Source organism: Clupea harengus, chromosome 19 (assembly GCF_900700415.2).
Source record: "Clupea harengus chromosome 19, Ch_v2.0.2, whole genome shotgun sequence".
NCBI lineage: Eukaryota > Metazoa > Chordata > Actinopteri > Clupeiformes > Clupeidae > Clupea > Clupea harengus.
This window is the reverse complement of record NC_045170.1, coordinates 24,050,908-24,068,202: the sequence shown is the minus strand read 5'-3', so window position 1 is coordinate 24,068,202 and position 17,295 is coordinate 24,050,908. Positions and strand designations below refer to the sequence as shown.

Sequence of the window (17,295 nt, the reverse complement as noted above, 5' to 3'; positions counted from 1 at the left end):
CCCTGGGGACTGCAAGTGCCGCTTGGGGTGGCAGGGGCCTCACTGCAATGAGTGTGTGCGCTACCCAGGCTGCCTCCATGGAACATGCAGTCAGCCGTGGCAGTGCATCTGCAAGGAAGGCTGGGGAGGTCTGTTCTGCAATCAGGACCTGAACTACTGCACCAACCACAAGCCATGCGCCAACGGGGCCACCTGCACCAACACCGGCCAGGGCAGTTACACGTGCACCTGCCGGCCAGGATTCGGGGGCACCAACTGTGAACTGGAGATCAACGAGTGTGACTGCAACCCATGCAAGAACGGAGGCAGCTGTAACGTGCGTCAACATCTTTAATCTTTAATGTTTAAAACTAGGATTACTTTAAGCAAAATTGGATATGATGTTATATCATTTCATAGCTATGCCCTCTTTGTTTATTCCTATTTCTGCAAATAACGTCCATGAAACAGTTGTTATAATAGATGTTTTTCTCTCCCCATGTAGGACCTAGAGAATGACTACTCGTGCACCTGCCCTCAGGGGTTTTATGGTAAAAACTGTGAGATCATTGCTATGACTTGCGCCGACGACCCTTGCTTCAATGGTGGCACCTGTATGGAAAAGCCGACAGGAGGTTATTCGTGCCAATGCCTCTCAGGGTTCACCGGCTCCAACTGCGAGAAGAGACTTGATCGTTGCGGCCACAAGCCCTGTGCCAACGGTAGGTTTGCTAACTCAAATGTCATCTTTAGGACTAGATTTTGCATTTGTGAATTTGCGCAGCAACTGCTTATACAGAATGTTAGTTCGGCTAACCAGATGGAAGTGTTCAAAATGAGGCTCTGCAACACACACATATAGGATTTCCCACACACACAATCTCTCTCTCTTTCTCTCTCTCACACACACACACACACACACACACACACACAATCTCTCTCTTTCTCTCTCTCTCTCTCACACACACACACACACACACACACACACTTGCACACAGGGGCCATAAAGGGGGGCAGACACAAAGAAAGTGTGTTTGGGTCATATTAGAGTGCTTCTCTGTTGTTCTCACATCATTTGGGAATGTTCACTCAGTGGACCAGTACTGGCAGAACAGTGCTCCACAGAAACACTTAAAACAGACACTTAAAACAGGAATACTTTTTGAACATCTGAATTACTCCATCAGCATAAGCTAATGAATAGTCATGTATTTTGCCAACCCAATACCAATATGTTTGGTTGTTTCAGAGAATAAGAGCCAGCAATATTGCTGTCTTCAGCGGAAGGAATTGGTGTTAAGTCTAGTCATTTGGTATTAAGCGACAGGAGTTAATACATCATGAAAATTACAACGTTAGCTAGTATCAGTGATGGGGTTTATCAATAAATGACCCGTTCATTTCTATCTGCAGTGATTCACTCTGAACACCTTGAAACACTACACTAAATTAAAACATTGAATTTACCTTTTTCAATGTTCTTAGTAGTTATTGTATCACAGTTTAGTAATGAGCGTTTGCATGGCGATGGTTGACTCATTTCCCAAATGTGTAATTATTATGGTTCTGTTTTCCTCCAGGGGGCGACTGTGTGGATTTGGGTCAGAGTGTCCTCTGTCGTTGTCGTCCAGGCTTCGCTGGACCCGACTGTAGCATCAACGTGGACGACTGTGCCCAAGTCCCCTGCTACAATGCCGGCACATGTATTGATGGTGTCAACGATTATATATGTAGATGCACATTGGGTTTCTCCGGCAAGAATTGCAGCATTCGTGCAGATGCCTGCTTGGTGCACCAGTGTCAGAATGGCGGCACGTGTTATACACACTTCAGTGGCCCTGTCTGCCAGTGTCCCCCAGGTTTCATGGGCCCTAGCTGTGAGTTCCCAGTGCGCCCAAGCTTTGAGAGGGCCTACTGGAGAAGTCCCCCAGCCTCTGGACTCTCCCCAGCGGCCCTGGCTACTTCTGTCATCTTGGGCATCATGGCCTTTGGCCTGGCTGTCTGTGCAGTGATTTTGCATCGTCGAAAGAGGGTCAGGCAGATCAAGAGGCAGCAGCTTTGTGACTCGGTCTTCAACGATCTGGAGAGAGAAACCGCCAACGGCTTTGTCTCCAGCTATCCAGATGAGAGGGGAAACTTTCTTGGGCCGATTAGTGGTGGGAGCAGCCATGGGAAGATCAGCAACAACGATGGCCGGATCAGCCTCTCCCTGTGCCCCGGTATGGCAGACAGAGCTGGCCCTGAGTTCATCTGGAGCGGTGCACCCGTTGGAATGGGACTAAGATGAGAGTTCTTGAATTATTAGTCAATGATGCATCCATACAGACACAAACCCATGGAGGCCAAGCCAGGCATGCTTTCCACACATGCTAGCTCACCGTCCAGGACTGCAGCATGACTAGCATGGCAGACAGGAGGACCAAGTTGACAAACATTAGATTACAGCTTTTATTGAACTTCTCCAACCAGGTATAGCTTGACACTTATCTGGACTTTGTTTCCATAGCACTATTCTGATCACAATCAAGTAGGACTTGGACTGTCCTCAACATCTACAGTGATCACCAGCCAATTACTGTATGAAAGTGACATTGTTTTGGATGTTTAATTGCTTAACCATTTCATGTATAAAGGTTGTGAAGGTGGTGATCTTCTGTGACCTACCCTTTTGTAATAGTAAATTAACAAACATGTAAACACAAATATTTTCGTCATACTGAAACTAAAAGTAATTTTTGTACGTTTTAAGAGAGCCCTGGGGATTCTTTATTTATTAAGTTAGATTTATTCTATATGATTTATTCATCTCATTTACGTTCGAATTACTTACTTAAGTCATCGTTTATGTTTTGCCCAAAGATTTGATTTGGTACAGTTGTTTTGTGCACAGAATTTATATTAATTTATTCTTATGTTTTATTATTTGTACATGTATGTCTATTGACGTGACCATCATATGTTGTTCTTCAGCGAATCATTGTAGTGGGTGTGCATTTATAAAGTCTGTCCTCACTAGATCATCCACTTTAAAAAAAAAGAAAAAACACTGCAGATGATGGTGTGGCCTTTTTATTGCTTGTTATAGATGTGAAGGTCCACTCATTCATAGCAGCCCTATTGTTACGCCTGTGTTCATCTAGGACATCGATGGGCTATATGTTGAAGATTTTAATTGGCCATATTTTTAAAGTTAATTGAAGTCTGCCTCCCTATTTTTCCTTTTTGCTCTGCCATCACCCGAGACTAGTCTGCGACTTGTGGATTGTGAATGGTGGCCACCCCTCTACCTTCCCCTCCTTGGTGTGTCACATGATACTTTGAACTCATGCATCGTTATTTATTTATTTATATGTGTTTATTTGTTGAATTATTTAAAGTGTACTCCAGGCAGACTCCATTGTCTCCTATCGGAGGCAGCTGTTAAAGTACAGTAAATGTCATAAGGCTGCTACAGCTGATGGGCCCGTCTCCCATTAAGTTAATGTTGTCTGGCTCTTTGTTATCGACTATTCACCTCGGCAGATTTGGGACCAACCAAACCTTGCCACGTGAAACTCTTATTTACTGTGTTGTGAGTGCACTTTGGCTGTACTGAGAAGCCAGTCTCACGAGGTTAATTAAGATAACATGTTATATGGTTACAACCCTTCCATCAAGTAGCCAAAATCCTGAGGTATTAGCACGGGACAAAACACAGTATGACCTCAGACATGAGGCAGGGCATACAACATAGTGCATAGAAAGGTAGTTCTACATATTACAGTATACATCTGGGGACATTAACACTGACAAACTGACAAAACCTACCATATACCATCATTCATTACCTTCAGTCAGCTAGTTACTATAAGAACAGAACTAAATATATTCTTTAAGCTCTTTTACTAAGAAAGGGGGTATCCTTTCTTAGAAGTTTTGAGGTTGGGAAAGGTTTTTGGGGATGTCTGAAAAACAAAGCACCATCCTTTGATTGGTAGAGCGAGGTCTAGATATATGACTGTATATATATGAATATATATATTATATATATATATATATATATATACTGTATATATATGAAAATTAGTGTTGTATAGATTTTATCCATTTTAAACAAGGAGATATTTGTGTTGAGTCGGTTGTCATATGCACTATACACTGATATCACATCCTTTGGCTCTACAAAAAGGGGACCACTGCCTCTCTTTACTAAAAAAAGCCATCATTGCCCAATTGTCTGAACCACTCAGACATAGTCGTAGTCAACAAATGACACAAAAACAAGTCACACAAATGTGAATGCAACAAAAGCATACAAATATGTTCAACCTGCCTAGGCCTATACCTTACAGGCTACGTTATCTGTATCTGTTGTTCAAAGGAAGTGTAGCCAACTTCATGATATATTAATTGATGGTGTATTGTCAATTTAAGATATTTGGTTTAGGCTATGTTAGGCTATATTTTGACCTTTTACTTTTAGTATGGTTGGGACATAGTTGAAGTGAGGTGAACCTGACACTACAAAAGAATGCCCATTAAATGTTGCACTTAACAAAATGGAAGTGCAATAAGTCAAGCTTTATTTTGAGGAATGGCAGACGAGACGCTAAAGTTACATCTGAAGTAGGATAGACTCAAACGAACAGTATGTGTTAATCATGTTTTAACAACTGGACCACATTTGGAACTGAGAGATGGGTGGTTGAAGAGGTTGGAGGACCATGTTCTGAGGTCACTGCTGATGAGAAGGGAAAGACCACCACCTGCCTTTACAGGGGGGAGGCTAGGCAGAAACATGTTTTTAGCAGTCTTTTCAAAGGTCTGGAGCACGGCAGCAACTCCCTCGAATGCCAGAGAGCATCAAGAGACCTCCTAATGCCCCACCAACCCCCCATCACCCTCTGCAGTGTCTTTTGCAGGCAGACAACCACTATCCGTAAGAGATCAAAACTGCCGTCCATGAACTTCCCTAGTGATGAACATTTCACCAAAGGGCAAGGGGAAAAGGGCCAAAGCCAAAACCCAAGAAGAGAAATCCATCCCATGAAGGAGGAGCCATGCACCATCTGCCACCATCTGCATGGGGACAGAGACAATCACAAAAGCACAGGGGAGTAGTTTTCCTGTGCGCTCTGTAGCCTTTGGCATCATAAACCATGCAGTAGATAATGGCAAGGACTGTTTGTTCCCTGAGTAGCCCAAATTTGAATAGAATGGAGAACCTAAATTAATAACTGAATGAATTTAACTTTAGTTGATACAAAAAAAAGGGTAATGCAATTCTAATAGAATGTTTTTTAAATGATTTAACACTGTAGATCCATTAATCCTGTTACCAAATTGTCCGTGAAATTTGTCAGTTGCAGTGCTCTCTATAGATAAAATTGACAAAATGAATTGTGCGTCCCAAAAAATGTGGTAGCTATGCAACTTGTGAAATTTTGTGAACTTTGAACCTTTATATCATATGATATTGGCTAGTGAAGCGATAGATTTTTGCATTTAATATTATTCACTAGGTGGTGCTACTCCACAAATGAGTCCTAATGAGCTAGAGGCCAACTTCCCATAATTGTTTTTCAATTTTTGGTGAAACGGCTGTCGAGCTATTCCCTAAAAAGTGCTTTGAGCCTACCTCACTTCAAGGGACTCTAGTACAAATGGACACGCCCACCTAGGGACACAAACTTGATTCCGTATCAGCCATGTGGGGCTACAGTCATGCCAAGTTTAATGTGGATTGGGCAGTGGTCCCCACCAACTGTATATCGTTAACCAAACATCGGTGAAAAAAAACAGAAAGAGAAAAAACAAAAGTCTCTTGACAAAAGTGAAGTTAATTTGTGTATGTGTGATATTAGCATTTTTAAAAGGGTTCCTTGGTGTTGGTAGCAGGGAAGCCTGGGTGAATTTTGCTGACTTGCCCTATAACATTTTAGGCTACTGCAGCAAGGACAGTCCATATGGACTGTGCGGATGACGAAATTTGCGTCGGAAGCACCGTGTGGAGACTATGCGCAGGTGTGTGTCACAAAAAGCAACATCAGCACCTGCTGGAGGGTTAATGCTAATTGGTCGGTTCAGACTGCTACGCATTTGGAATACTCAGTTACCCCCTCGGTCTCCAGTCTCCCGGCTTATAACGTCTCTGAAGTATGTCTCGGCAGCAGGCATTGCTGTTGAATCTAGTGACTGTATACAGTCGATGGTTGAATCAGGGTTGCTCGAGTCTGCGCAGGCTTGACTCCCCTCGAACCAGTCCAGTCGTATGTTGACCGCCTACCGTAAACTCTTTCACAGACATTAAGAGACTTGTTCAATCATTCATTTGCACATCTTTTATGGCAGTAAAGACCGCAGGGAAATCTACTTCTCTCTTTAGAACACACACAATCTTGCTGAGTCGCCAGGCGATAACCTATAGTAAGTAAATTGAGTATAAGCGCCAATCTTGTAGCCTGAATTTGTCAGAGTAAACGAAAAGTCTAATGGTTAACAGGTCGATAGTGCCCAATCGCCGTGATTTAGCCTTCTTCTCGTTTGATACCAAACAGCATTGTTGCTCAGCGAAATGGCACATGACATGCAAGATAGTTTACTGTAGCACGGAGGCATAACTATAGTTTGGTGAACCGGTTAGAAAGCTCATTCATTTTAACAAGAAATCCGATTTTATGTTTTGCAGAATATGTTGCTGTCACGAATTCGCCTGCCATGGTTTTCTGTGTTCAAGGCTCAGGTTACAACACCGACTCGGTTGCAACGTTCATGCGCACCTCTGGCCAGTAAACGCTGGCAGCACACACCTCCTAATCCAAGCCCTTGCACCTGGAAGGCCAAGGAGGACTGTTTCGGTGAGTTATAGATAGGCTGTTACAACATCCAAACAAACTGAATTTGATGAGGCGAGTCAGACAGATCGAGGAAGCGAAACTATTAGGATAAGCAGAAGCTGCAGGACATAGCGTGTAGATTCCCTTGTCTAACCCAGAGATGTTAAAGTGGGACTTACTGATAGGCTACATTTGTGTGAAAAGAGTCGAGGTAACGTTAAACTCAGAAGATTGTCTGTAGAATGTGCATGCCTCAAACTTTTAACCCTATTGTCGTTGGGTCAAAGTGACCCTAAACTATATATAAACATTGCAATTGATAGAAATCAGCAATCACTCCTTGGCTGTCTATCTAGCTTCTTAAAATTACCCCCAAACATATTTATTGAAAAAAAAAAATTCACTTTCAGTGTAACTGCTATACAAAAGTAACGCCTGTTGTCTTTGGGTCAATATGACCTGAATTAACCTTTGGTGTCCAATAAACTAGATGACCTGCTCTGTCTCACTCAGTGTGCTATAAACTAGTCAGCCCTTTCCCTCAAATTCAATTACAAAAAAGCTAAAAAAGCTTACTATCAATACATTGTGTTCTGTGCATCCAAACCACATATTCTCCTATCCACACACTTGCGCACAATGTTTTGACGACTCACTTGTTTTTTTAAAGATATGTTTAGACCTTAGCACTTCAAAATTGTACTTGGCCTCTCTGGTAATGGTGACTGGACATAATACTCAAATATAGGGTTTGGATAAGGATTAGCATGTTGGTGACACCACTATTTTCAGAAGTACTACCGGGTCACATTTACCCTAAAAGTCTGTATGCACAATCAGCAGAAATGTAACATAGGCATAATTATGGTATTAATTGCATGGGACATCCTTCATATATATATAGTAGAATAATAGTAATTATATAATACAATTTAATTAATTTTATATCCATTTTCATTAACAACAGAAAAATGGAAGCTTGACATCCAGTATGTGCAGGATTGTAGAAATGAATGATAATTAGTCTGAACAAACCATTGCAATGGTAATATCTTGAGGAATCTTGTGGAAGATTTGGCTATGATCTTGAAATGATGGACATGCTTTGAGAGCATTTATGAGCTTTATGTGGACTTCATGCTACATTTGCATTCATAAGCATTCATGAATCATCTGGTCCTGTGTCAAAGGAGGAGGCACCACTGCTCTCCTGAGTTTCCCTCGCCACTAATATGAAAAGTCTCGTCTAGAACAGCTGTCAGAGTGGTATTTTACTGGCTGAAGGCAAAATAATGTTCATGACTTAATGAAATGAACATCCTTTCTGACACTGGCACTTTATTTATGTTTTACCTTTTTCTACATCTGCACACTGCACAGCATTCCTTTTGAAGATGCAACTGATGAAGCCTTTTGAAAACAGGCTGTCACGGGCTTCTGGAAGGGCTAGCTGGTGGTCTTGTCTAAAGTGTCACAGGCTTCTGAAAGGGCTAGCTGGTGGTCATGTCTAAGGTGTCACAGGCTTCTGAAAGGGCTAGCTGGTGGTCATGTCTAAGGTGTCACAGGCTGCTGAAAGCTCTAGCTGGTGGTCTTGTCTAAGGTGTCACAGGCTGCTGAAAGCTCTAGCTGGTGGTCACGTCTAAGGTGTTCACACTCTAGTTGGGGACATGTGCCGTAATCCATAGTACCTGAAAAAGCATGTACACCTTTCCTCTCACGATGCATTGGAGTTTGGCATTGGTTAGTTGAAATAATTGAAGATGCCTGGAGAATTAGAAGATGCTTAGAGCCTACATCAATGGAGCGTGAGAAAGAACTGAAAGAACCCTGCAGGATTTGGCGTTGCTTAGAGCCTGTATGCACCGGGCATACGGGGAGGTTTAAGATGCTTAGAGGAGTTGGCATGCTAGCTTTTGTGGTCTACTGCATCGCTTCGAATGGATTTCAGTTTTAGAGAATTTGGCATTTTGTATCACCCTCATAAATGGGGCATACGCAATGGCTGAAGAACACTGCTGGATTATCCTGATGAGCTTAGCTTAACGATCATGTGTCATTCTGAAACTCAACCTCAGGGTGAGGCCCTATACAAGGCTGCATTTCTCACTGCAGTACCAATAGTTGGAGGGGGTCTCATAACCAAGCATAAGCTATATGAATCTTGACCCAAGGTAGGTTATTGACTCATAATGTGCTTTGTGGTATTATTAAGTATTTGGATTTAGAGTGGCCTTCAGTAGCCAGTTTCCTCTCTTGTCAAATATGTGTGGATAGGTATCTCACCAATGGAATCTAACATCATCTTCAGACACAAAGACACAAAGCCAGCACCACCAAAAAAACAGACATTCCACAGCTCTGTAACCAAGATGAGGCTGGAATACTTTCAGCAAAGAAGTCAAAATAGTCACCTCTCTATACACAGAATTATGAAAGTGTGTTCCAAAGCGGGAATCCCAGACTCCTATGGCCTCTCAAGTGTAAATCATGGCCCATGACTCCACTGACAGACAGATAAGGAGCATTCCACCGCCCTTGCTGTGTTTCTGCTCGTTAAAGCTGAACAATTTGCCAGCAATGCTGAAACAAAACAACATGAGGTGAAGTGTGAAAATCTACTTGATATCTCATGATAATTAGGGTTATTATCATTACAGTTGAGTTTCGCTTGCCAGGTGTTAAGACCACAAGAAAATATAAACTTCTGTATGTTTGAACCACTGAAAATGTAGCCTAATTGTGTGGTTTGAGCTATTTGTATAGACTGTACACAGGTATTCTATTCTTAGGTTACCAGGGAGAGTGTGGGATGATGTGTGGATTTGCCAGATTAAGTCATATTCTGGGATTTCAGATTTGTAAGTGTGTCTAAAGTAATGAATATACTTTTATTAATCATTTGTAATCAAGTGAAAATATTGGGAGACAATCAGACATCGACGTTAAAAATAAATAATGTATGAACTGACTTACCAATAGTATATAAGAGACAATACAGTGCAGTACTGCGGATATAGCGCTGCTAGGAGCGTCGTAACGCTGGGATTATTTGCACAGGGGTAGGGCATTGTGGCACAGAGATTTTGAGCAGTGCTGCTATTTCAGCTAGGTCAACGAAAGTATATTGATATATAAAAAAAAATTCATAATATGTATTGATTTATTGATGTCTATAAATAAATCATCATATATTTCTGTTTTGCCTTCAGCTATTTAAATATTCACCTATTCACCTATCAGATGTACATATAGACAGTGGTGGAAGTGGGCCAGGCAGGGCTGTCTAATCTGGCTAGGCTTTCATATATCCCTGGAACACCATTTCTAAAACTTGTGCATGAAAGGTTATTTGTTTGTGCTGAGCACATCCCAGATCAGCCATGTTAGCATATATTGTCAATGGAAAATATTATCATTTCAGTGCCCCCCGCCAGATCCTCAAAATAGCACGCTCTACAGCTGGTGTCAGTCTGTCAGTAGTCCAGGTTCAGTTTGTTAGGCAGGTTATGCTGGTGACAGTTGGAATTTCAATGTTATCAATAAAACTGGATGTAAACTTGTACATTATATCTTCTGACTTTGATGAACATGAGGAATTTCATTAAATGAATCAGGTGTCCATGTGTGTAAATTGCAATTAATGCAGTTTGGATACATTTCCATGATGACGAACATATGTAGGGTCTCTGAAAGATTCCTAATGGGTAAGGATTATTTCAGACTCACAAATTGTCCCATTATTAGTGGAGGGCGTAGTAAGCTATACATATTATCTTCACGCTCCAAGAAACAAGCAGTGCTTTGACCTGGCATGGCCTGGCTTTAAGCTAGCCCACTGCTGGGATATTTTGCCAGGGTCTGGTCAACTGCTCCCAATTCTAATGCCAACTCCCTCTCACAGTTAAGTTAAGACCAGTGTGTCTTCATTCATTGATCAAGAAGTCAGTACTAATATGATACTGGTTCTATGTACCCTACCCTGTCAATGTGTTTAATTAATTGTGTCAGTATTGAACTATTTAACTTTTGTTCAACTCTATTTGGCAGAGCTTAAATATGGCGGACTGGTCATGCAGTTTGACTACGTGTGGCTGAGGGACCACTGCCGCTCTTCTTCCTGTTATAACAGCAAGACCAATCAACGGAGCCTGGACACTGCCAGCATTGACCTCAGCATACGCCCAGAAAAGACCAGGGTTGACGATGAGAGCCTTTTCTTCACATGTGAGTTTAACGTTGTGTCTGGGAAACAGCCTCAGAGGGGCTTCTAACTGGCATTACTGAAAGTAAGACTGATATTTTACACTGACAATTCTTTGGAAGTGCAAATCACTTTTGTCACGGACCTATTTTTATTGTTCGAAATCTGCAGCTCCACTACTTTGACCTTTTTCTGACCCTGTGCCAATATGTTGAATATCTAAAGCAAAAGATAAGGCAGGAAAGACTTTGAGTCTCATAAAATACATGAAGGAATGGTGACGTTGCATAAACCTAAGACACCATCAGCCACAGAGAAGGTGATGTGGTTACACACTAACCATTCAGCCTTTCAAAGTGTCATCAGGCAATATAATATCTCATAGGCCTGAGGCTGAGGATCATGTTGCCTGTCATTTTTATATTATAGAAATGTTGATCATCTATCCTGTGTGGCAGTAAAATGTCAAAGGTCGTTTTGAGTCACTGGATCTTCATTTGAATGACCCTTTCAGGGCCAGACGGTCACACTACACAATATAAGCTGGATTGGCTAGTGCAGAACAGCTATGAGGGTCAGAAACACAGTGCCATGCACCCAAGGAGCCCATGGAAGGCCAGCAGCTACACACGTGCTGATGTGCGCTCTGCCAAATGGGACAAGTTCCTGAGCTGTGACCAAGAGCTGAAACTCTTTCTCAGCAATTTCTTGCTGTACGGCATTGCCTTTGTGGAGGATGTGCCTGCGACCGTGGAGGCCACAGAAAGGTTGACGCAGAGAGTCAGCCTCATTAGGTGAGCAATATCTCAGGGCATTTCTCCTTTATTTCAACTGTTTTGGCACATATTATCCTTCCATTTTGTTTTCATTTGGTGTTAGCATTTACTTAGAGTTTCCTTTGCCAATCTGAATCAGAGGAGTTTTACTGTCCTGCCTCCAGGCCACTAGGTGGTGCCTCAGCTTACACAATGCCTCCATTCTCCCTACTCTGTTGAGGGGGAAGGATATATAGATGATGGTATAGGTGTGTTCAAAAACAATCAACATGTTTTTCTTTTTTGGCCCGAAGCAGTACACAAGAAACACACTTTGTCTGAACATACACCACACACATACTGTATATCTGATACACCACAAACACACTTCTGTCTGAACATACACCACACACATGCTGTATATCTGATACACCACAAACACACACTTCTGTCTGATACATCACCATCTGAATAAGGAAAACTGTGGCAAACACATCTAAAGCTTTTCAAGGAAATATTCACTTATAGTTGTCTTAGTTGGCCCAAGTTTTTCACTTCTAAAAATCCACTGAATATGCCAGTCATTTCCCCTTCCCACTCACCATCTGTTGTCCAATGATAGCCCTCCATCTGTCATGACTGCACACATGTGGCAAAAAGAGTAAATATTGGGAAGAGAACACGCTAATTCAGATACTGAAATATGAGAGAAAACTTGATGCTCGAGCACTACTTACCATTAGAGACACACTATGTACAGTATATGACCTTTATACAAGTGTGCTGAGCCCACAACATACAACTCAATATATAGACTCAATAGAAATACATACAGTATAGACTCATTAAAATACATATAGACTCAATAAAATACATATAGACTCAATGAAATACGGTAAGGGGAACCAAATGGAGAGGGAGATGGAGGCAAACTGGATGCTAAAATGAAAACTACACATCAGAATATAATGGGTTTTTTGTCATATATGTTCTGTGACCTTATCAAGGGATTGCCTGCATGACTATTTGTCTTTAATGCCAAAACACTCCCTATTTCCCTACTGTTACGCATTTGATACTCTCAGAAATCAAGCCTCAAGTCTCACACAGTCTGATTCTGCACCAATCATACACCAAGATACACCCCTCTTTAGGTCTCACTGAAGTTTGATGTAACCACACTGATATGACAAAGTGGACGTTGCTGGCGAGTCCTCTAAGATTAATATATGTGTGAGAGAGGCTATTACCACTATTACTGAGAGTAATAACCACTTTTGATAATAAATCAATTATTTTGGTTAGATTATTTTATCCAAACATGGCAAAAACTAATGTTGCATTGTTAATTGTTAGTAAATCATTTCTGCCCATGTTGTCACCTGTCCCAGGAAGGCCATTTGGGTAAAATGTTCCTCGTGGCTGAGTGTTGGTTTGCATGCTATTGCGTCCAGCTGATTCTTTAGCATTTTCTTAGGAGAATAAGTGGTGGAAAAGACTTGCCCCCTTGTGGTCAATTGTGGTATAGCAGGATAATTGTTGATATCTTTCAATGTTTTCCATATGTTACCCTTCCAGATTACCTCAAAAATGATTGAAGTCAGGAATATGTATGTTTGTGCTGGAGAGAAATGGCTAGTTTACAGTTTTTGATTTTGATAGATAATTACTGTTGTCACTGTCATCATACCGGATAACCAGATATTGTGCCTGATTTTGTGAAACACTATACTCAGGGAGACCATGTACGGTAAAATGTGGAGTTTTACCTCTGACTATTCCCGAGGAGACACAGCCTATACCAAACTGGCATTAGACCGCCACACCGACACTGCATATTTCCAGGAGCCTTGTGGGTGAGTTCCCATGTCTGGTCCTCCAGCTTCTTCTGCTCTCATGAGTATTTTGCAGACATTTTGCAGACACTTACCCACTCTTACTTACAAGCAAGCAAGCAAGGTTAAGCAGAAGCCATTGAGTAGATTCCTATGAAATACATGACATTAGGAAGATTTTATCTAAATTTAACATCTTTATTTAACATTTTAGATTAGAAATCATTGTTGCTGTTGTAGGAGGTACTTGAAGTGCTCAGGTATGAAGGTTTCCCCAACCTCAGCCACCAATTAATAGTTGTGATTTGACTGGATCACAAATGTGTACACACTTTTAGTTGCGACCCTGCAACATGAATACATTATCTTGTAGCCAGTTTCTTTGTTGATGATCACCCTTTGAGTGTGTTTTTTGTCACAGGATCCAAGTGTTCCACTGTCTTCGACACGAGGGCACGGGTGGCAGGACGCTGCTCGTGGACGGCTTTCATGCGGCAGGCCAAATTCTTCAGAAGTCACCCGAGCTCTTTGAGATCCTCTCACAAGTGCCAATAAAGCACGAGTACATCGAGAATCTCAGTGATCACAGCAACCACATGATCGGTATTGGGCCCGTGCTAAACGTGTACCCCTGGAACAATGAAGTCTACATGATTCGGTACGCTCACAGACACAGTACTCATACAGTTGGCCATCACATCGGCCATGTTGGAAGCTTCTCTCCTTCACACCCCATCCAATAGTACTCATGTGACTTTTCAACATAATTTCGGTAATGTCTGTTATTTGTTTGTGGATGTAAAGTAAATACATTGTAACCATAGTAATCTGCCTGAGACCGTGTTGTAACAATGGGGTTGTTCACTTTTAGATGTTTCTTAACAGTTTGGCTAAAACCAGCTAAAAAGCAACAGATTGTCAATGGAATTTGAATCCCCTTTTATAATGTCCTCCTGCAGGTATAATAATTATGACCGTGCAGTGATCAACACGGTCTCACAGGATGTGGTTCAGCGTTGGTACAGGGCTCATCGTGAGCTGACCTCCGCGCTGAGAGATCCCGAGAACGAGCTGTGGGTGAAGTTGACGCCGGGGAAGGTACACTTGCATTTTCACTGTTTTTATCAACCTCGCAATATGGATACAGACAGCTCTTGATGTGGTGGTTTTCTCAACACTGGGCGTATTTATTTCAAAAAATCTTCTTGTTGTTCTCTGCTTGCAAGCAGCCGAGCTCAACAGATGGTTGTCAGATAATGATCCAAATCTAAAATGACCTCATACATGTTTCAGTCTAAATACATCCAAAGAGAAGATGCAAGTTTATTTGAAACAGAAGTACTTCTTCAGTCATAACAACAACCATGTCAGCATTTAAGTATTGTAGGCTTTCAGTTTGAAATTATATGTGTTGTCCATACTTTCTTCTTCTACCCCAATCCATCTGGTAGGCATAGCCAACGCTAGACACTCGTATTTAACATAGAAACACATATGTATAGGATTGAGGTCAACTGGAACATTAAATAGCAAAACACAGTACACACAGACAAAGCTATCATTTACTGGTAGGTTTTGGAAAATAGAATGTAGTTAATGCACAGATGTTAAAGGAGACAGATGTGGATGCAGTATCTGGATCGTGTTCCTATGGACATATTGATTTCAACGTAGTGCTAAGGCCCAAACCCAAAGTAACACACCGGTGTGTGAATGCAACAATGTGTCACACCAAAAAGGGAAATATGATCTGAGTGATGTCACAAAGCATCCATCTATCCAGCTGTTCATCCAGTCATCTGAGCTTCCACCCCTTTCCCTGTCTCCCTATGGAAATCCATTCGTCTCTATCAACCTATCAATCTCACCAACGTCGTGTATTTTGGCCCTACAATCAACTTTGCTGGGGTGATTATCTGAAGACAAAATTAAGTCTCAGCTAAATCATTCACCAGTGCAGTAATTCATGGTTCAGGCACAAAACATTGCAATTGTTCTGTAAAAACTCCAGAAAATGCTAATACGATTGTCATTTCCACTCTTAAGTTAAGTAGGTAACTGTCTTCTTTTCTGCCACCCTAATATAACTGATTTAAGTTAACTGCTAGACTCATTAGCCTCATGCTCTCATAGGCTAAATTTAAGTAACTGTAACTGTTACTGTCTCGGCACGCTTGTGGACTGCCCAAATATCTCCCAAGTTTCCTGGCTCAGCCATGATAATGATATTGATTATGCTGATACAGTTCACTCCCTCCTAGAATAGAACTATGTAAATGTATTTAATTGAGTTGTTTTGATTCTAAATTCAATTTGATTCTAAATGAACTTACCCCATCAGGTCATCTTTATTGACAACTGGCGTGTTCTGCATGGACGAGAGTCGTTTACAGGCCTGAGGGAGTTGTGTGGCTGCTATCTGACCCGTGACGATGTCCTCAACACTGCACGCTCACTGGGGCTCCGCGCTTGAACACATCGGCTCTCCACTCAAAACCAAAGCAGCTCACATAGATTGGTGTAGAGATCATAGAATGTTCCCTATTAAATCAAATGGCACTGGGCACATTGCAGTTCTGTCACTGAAAAAGTTGAGTCAATAATTGAATCGGTACTTTTCCTAACATTGTTTACATTGATTGCAATAGTTTTTGTCAGTATGCATACTCTTTTTCACAATATCACTACATTGTCATGAAAGTGCTACTTTCTACATTCTGATTTGCACTGAATTTGATTAAGTAATTAAGTATCCTTTAAACTTGACTTCGGCTTTGTTTCCCACACTGATTCAAGTTCAAGTAAATTGTGTGTAAATAAAAACATTTTAAAGCAACAGTAAAGCATAATATGCAGGTTTTTGTATCATGCTCATATTCATTTGAATGGTGTATGGCCATGTGAAGGATGGATGAACACACCTGTCATTCCTAGTAGCCACCCAGGAGATTCACTTTGTGATGTTCTTATCCAAGTCCAAAAACCAGTCAAAATGTTAGAACAGCTTTCTCAGCACAGCCTTGCCAAAAATACTCACTTGCTCACTTAAATCAATGCCAACAGTGTGTTTGGTATTTGAAAGGCAGGTCTGTTGGGGCTTTTTAGTGTTGAAGATGAGCTTATGGTTAAAATGATACAGCTCAATTTGTATTGTTTAAAACCATATCTAAAAAGCCTTTAAGGTAACAGACCTAAATCTCACAGTCAGTTGAAGAAAAGATGTTGGAAACTAAATGAACACTTGGTTGCATAGGCACCCTTTTATTGTGACTAATACTGATCGGCTCACTGCTTTTGAAACAGAATGTACCGGAACAATCAGTGATGCCTCCCCACAATAGAACCACCCCCATGTCCTGATGCTGTGGGTTCACTGCTGAAGGATTAGACAATAAGGAATAAGGGTATAATTTACTTTTATATAAAGTAATAATACGTGTGCACCTAGCAGTTTTAAAATAGGGGCCTTCTTTCATTTTCATGAAGTGAATGAAAAAAAACAACCATTATTTATGAAAAACTATTTCTTCATTACCCTCAAAAGGAGGACAAATAGTTTGGACTACAGGGAGCTAAAAAATGTTATTCAATGACATTTCCATCGTGGCAGTTTTCTTTGCACAGTTCCCTTGGAATAGTACGGCAACTGTAAATTGCTTACTGACTGACTGCTGGTTGCCTTACCTCATGTGAGTGTTCTTGTGGTCAGA

General features: G+C 41.3%; 2 protein-coding genes across 2 annotated transcripts in view; both read left to right on the top strand.

The window, feature by feature from the left end:
* The window catches only part of dlb (deltaB), a 4,062-nt gene extending 1,796 nt beyond the window's left edge, over positions 1–2,266 (top strand). Inside the window, exons 5-7 of the mRNA XM_012815503.3 lie at positions 1–316; positions 485–701; positions 1,560–2,266. The exon at positions 1–316 is cut by the window's left edge and continues 46 nt beyond it. Of these exons, the coding sequence (XP_012670957.1) occupies positions 1–316; positions 485–701; positions 1,560–2,266 (1,240 nt within the window). The remainder of the gene's footprint in view (positions 317–484; positions 702–1,559) is intronic.
* Positions 2,267–6,110: 3,844 nt separating this feature from the next.
* tmlhe (trimethyllysine hydroxylase, epsilon) lies at positions 6,111–16,423 on the top strand. Its single transcript, XM_012815509.3, has 8 exons — positions 6,111–6,384; positions 6,647–6,815; positions 10,842–11,018; positions 11,510–11,789; positions 13,487–13,606; positions 14,007–14,243; positions 14,545–14,683; positions 15,927–16,423. The coding sequence occupies exons 2-8, from the start codon at positions 6,650–6,652 to the stop codon at positions 16,056–16,058; spliced, it is 1,251 nt and encodes a 416-aa protein (XP_012670963.2). The 5' UTR covers positions 6,111–6,384; positions 6,647–6,649; the 3' UTR covers positions 16,059–16,423.
* The last annotated feature ends 872 nt before the right edge of the window (positions 16,424–17,295 follow it).

Excerpts from the sequence above, each read along its gene's own strand:
- tmlhe (XM_012815509.3), top strand. The coding sequence starts at position 6,650 with ATGTTGCTGTCACGAATTCGCCTGCCATGGTTTTCTGTGTTCAAGGCT. Across the intron at positions 11,790-13,486 it reads CAGAGAGTCAGCCTCATTAG|GGAGACCATGTACGGTAAAA; the intron begins GTGAGCAATATC and ends CACTATACTCAG. Across the intron at positions 14,684-15,926 it reads TGAAGTTGACGCCGGGGAAG|GTCATCTTTATTGACAACTG; the intron begins GTACACTTGCAT and ends TTACCCCATCAG.